This window comes from Lolium rigidum, chromosome 4, assembly GCF_022539505.1.
Source record: "Lolium rigidum isolate FL_2022 chromosome 4, APGP_CSIRO_Lrig_0.1, whole genome shotgun sequence".
Lineage (NCBI taxonomy): Eukaryota > Viridiplantae > Streptophyta > Magnoliopsida > Poales > Poaceae > Lolium > Lolium rigidum.
Genome location: NC_061511.1, coordinates 210,624,877 through 210,628,302, shown reverse-complemented (window position 1 = coordinate 210,628,302; position 3,426 = coordinate 210,624,877). Strand labels below are relative to the sequence as shown.

The following is a 3,426-nucleotide window of genomic DNA, read 5'->3' as shown; positions in this document are numbered from 1 at the left end:
CGTGGGCACTGTTCTGCTCTGCTCCCGCTCGACTTCACGTCCCTCTGCCCTGTAGGCCCTGGTTTCACGGCCCCAGGAATATGGTGCATCTTATGGCGCTCGTCCACGTGGCGGCCGCCTCATCCACGCACCTCCTCCCGCGCCGCTCCCGCTCCACGCCTCCACCCTCCTCACCGTCCGATCCCTCGCCCTGTCCACCTCCCGTCCGTCGATCGTCCCGCGCCGGCTGGTGGCCGCCGTTGCTCCTCCCACCGCCGACGTACGTGTCCGGCTGCTCGCCTGGCCATATATGGCGCCAAGCCAAGGAGACCGGCCAGCATCGCGTCGCACTGCTTCCACACGAACGCGCGCGCAACACCCAGCTGAGCTCACACATTCCAGACGGTTCTACCGCGATCCGACCCCGATCATCGCCGATGACGTCCACCGTGACGACGCCGAGCCGCCCACTCTCGGCGGGGAGCCAGCGGCGGCGGTACAGGCCCACGGTGCTCGCCATCGCCGGCGCCGGCAAGCCGCGGCGGCGCCGCGCTCCGGCCGCCGCCACCAGCTGCTCGGCGCTCGCGTCCAAGCAGAGCACGGCCGCGGCCAAGCTCCTTCCTCCTGCGGAGGTGGAGGAGGCGGCGGCCGGGATCAGCACGGATTACAACGAGGTGGCCGCCGCGCTGGAGACGCTGTACCAGCTAAGCCCAACCCTAGTGGAAGACGAGCAGCTGGACCAGAGCAAGAAGGCCACCAAGAAGAAGAGGAAGGTGAGGAAGAAGGCGGCGGCCAAGACGACGATCCCGATAAGGAAGGTGGTGGTGAGGAGCCAGCGGCCTCGGCGGATGGATTTAGGGAAGAGGGTGGAGATGAGGGAGGCCGCGGGCAAGGAGGAGGTGGGGGCGGAGCGCGGGTTCGAGGAGGCGCTGCTGAGGGAGCACGCCGTGTCCACGGACATGGGCAGCCTCGACTGGAGGCGGATGAAGATCCCGCCGGTCCTCACCTCCGCGCAGAGCGCCCGGCTCTTCAAGATCGTGCAGCCCATGAAGGTAATCAGTCGCTTATGTGTGTGTGTGTCCCTGAAACATCAAATTAACTCTTCTTGATTTGATCGAACAGCTAGTTGAGTTGAGGCACTGACTGACTGAACATGTTCGATCCAGGCGATTTTGAAGGTGCACGAGAACCTGCAGAACGAACTGGAGAGGGAGCCGACGGACGTCGAGGTCGCCCAGGCCATGAACATGCCGGTGCAGCGGCTGCGGCGGTGCCGCGAGGTCGGCCGGGCAGCCAGGAACAAGCTCATCAAGGTACCTAGATGATACTAACATTAGTTTTGTACTCTGTACTGTTGCAACAATGAGCTGAACTCTGAACTTTGAAGTATGAAACACCCAACAAAAACTTCAGATCAACTCTACTCGTGTCAGAGCTTAAATGTGTATACTGAATTGCTAATAATGCCATTGCTTGGCTGCAGCATAACCTGCGTCTGGTGCTGTACGCGATTAACAAGTACTATCCGGACATGACCGGCGACGAGCGGTTCGCCGACCTGTGCCAGGCCGGCGCCAACGGGCTCATCACGGCCATCGACCGCTTCGACCCCAAGCGCGGCTTCCGCATCTCCACCTACGCGCTCTTCTGGATCCGCCACTCCGTCGTCCGCGCCATGACGCTCTCCAGCTTCACCCGCTTCCCCTTCGCCATGGAATCGGTAACGGCAAATGTGCTCAACCTTTACTGGAGCATCGCACGCTCTGCTCATCAGTTTCAGGAAATTCCTAATACTGAATCTACTGATTGCGTCGTGCAGGAGAGGCAGGAGGTCAACAGAGCGAGGGAGGAACTATCCTTCGAGCTCGGGAGGGCGCCGACGGACGAGGAGACGATGAAGAAAGTGGGGCTGTCTCCGGCGAGATACCGGGACGTGGTGCGGATGACGAGACCGACCTACTCGCTCCACTCGCGGAACCGTGTCACGCAGGAAGAACTCATTAACGAGGTCACCGACGGCGACGCCATCGGGGTCGACACCCACAAGCACAACCGCCTCCTCCGCCTCGCCATCGACGACCTCGTAAGCAAAAGAACCACCAAATTTAATGATTTTTGGCTTCTTGATTGATCCATATGATCGAGTTCGCAAGTTGACGATGAATGTTGGTGTGATATAGCTGGATTCGCTGAAGCCCAAGGAGAGCGTGGTGATCCGGCAGAGGTTCGGGCTGGATGGTAGGGGGAGGCGAACACTGAGCGAGATCGCCGGAAATCTGAGGATCTCTAGAGAAATGGTGCGCAAGTACGAGCTCAAGGCGCTCATGAAGCTCAAGCACCCCACCCGGGTCGACTACCTGAGAAGATACATGTGAAATCAGTTGTATTGTATCTCTCGTGGCGCACTCATAAGCCATCTCTAACACTGCCTACATAATTTGATTCACTATTCTGATTATGCCCGTGTATATAGGCGATATGCCATAGGCCATCCCGTGTTTCAGACATGTATATATGTGGCGTGTTCAGGAGTTCCACTGTATATTTGAGTGAGATTGTATATATTTAGTATATACTACTGTCTGATCCCTGTTTAAAATAGGCTATAGCCTTCGCCCGCTAGAGCTTTTAAAGGCTAAATAGAAATAGCCGCTAATAGCCCGGCTATAACTATTTATCCCCAATTTAGTCTAATAGCGGTATTCTTCCCGGTCAATGGCCAGAATTAAAATTTCCAGAGCAGTCCAAACCACTATATCATGAACTTCTACTAGTTAATGGTGTTGTAATATTTGGACATAATTATGTCCTTAACTATCTATGAACTATGTTTTTGACATAACTATATCTGAACTATGTTTTGATTATGCCCATCTCTTATGTGACAATGTTACTGTGGTATCTGTGAATGATTGCTCATATATGCGATTTATATGCTGCTGTAATATTGGATTTTTTTCCTATTATTTAGCAAATCGGATACATGGTCTTAGCCCGCTATAGCCTTTTATAGATTCAGAAATCTCCGCTGACTATAGCCCGCTATTTTAAACCGATGTATGATGTGATACCCTCACAGAGGTACATAAATGGTACACAAAACAATTTATTACCACAAGAATTCATTATCTAATGAGCCACATTACCCTTTAGATTAGTACCTCGATTTTTATTGTTAGAATACAAGTTAGACCTAAAATATACTATATGTTTAATTCGTAATTCATAGCCAGCTTTCCATGTTCCCTATCCAAACCAGAATGGTTTTTGGGCTAACTAAACTAACGAGGGGATTTCAAGTGCATACGCCGGATAGACTGTCGGGAGAGCCACGCGGGGCATCAACTGGTATGAGCACGATGGAGGTCCTTAAAGATTGCAGATGCAGCAATATCGAGTCTGTGTTATCGGCAGATGAACAATCATTGTTTTGCTTCATAGGCAATC

The 3,426-nt window shown here is 53.5% G+C and overlaps 1 protein-coding gene across 1 annotated transcript; it reads left to right on the top strand.

Annotated features, from left to right (window-relative positions):
• The first annotated feature begins 409 nt into the window (after positions 1–409).
• LOC124649293 (RNA polymerase sigma factor sigE, chloroplastic/mitochondrial-like) lies at positions 410–2,360 on the top strand. The gene is made up of 5 exons (XM_047188944.1): positions 410–1,031; positions 1,146–1,292; positions 1,463–1,699; positions 1,799–2,062; positions 2,160–2,360. The coding sequence occupies exons 1-5, from the start codon at positions 417–419 to the stop codon at positions 2,352–2,354; spliced, it is 1,458 nt and encodes a 485-aa protein (XP_047044900.1). The 5' UTR covers positions 410–416; the 3' UTR covers positions 2,355–2,360.
• The last annotated feature ends 1,066 nt before the right edge of the window (positions 2,361–3,426 follow it).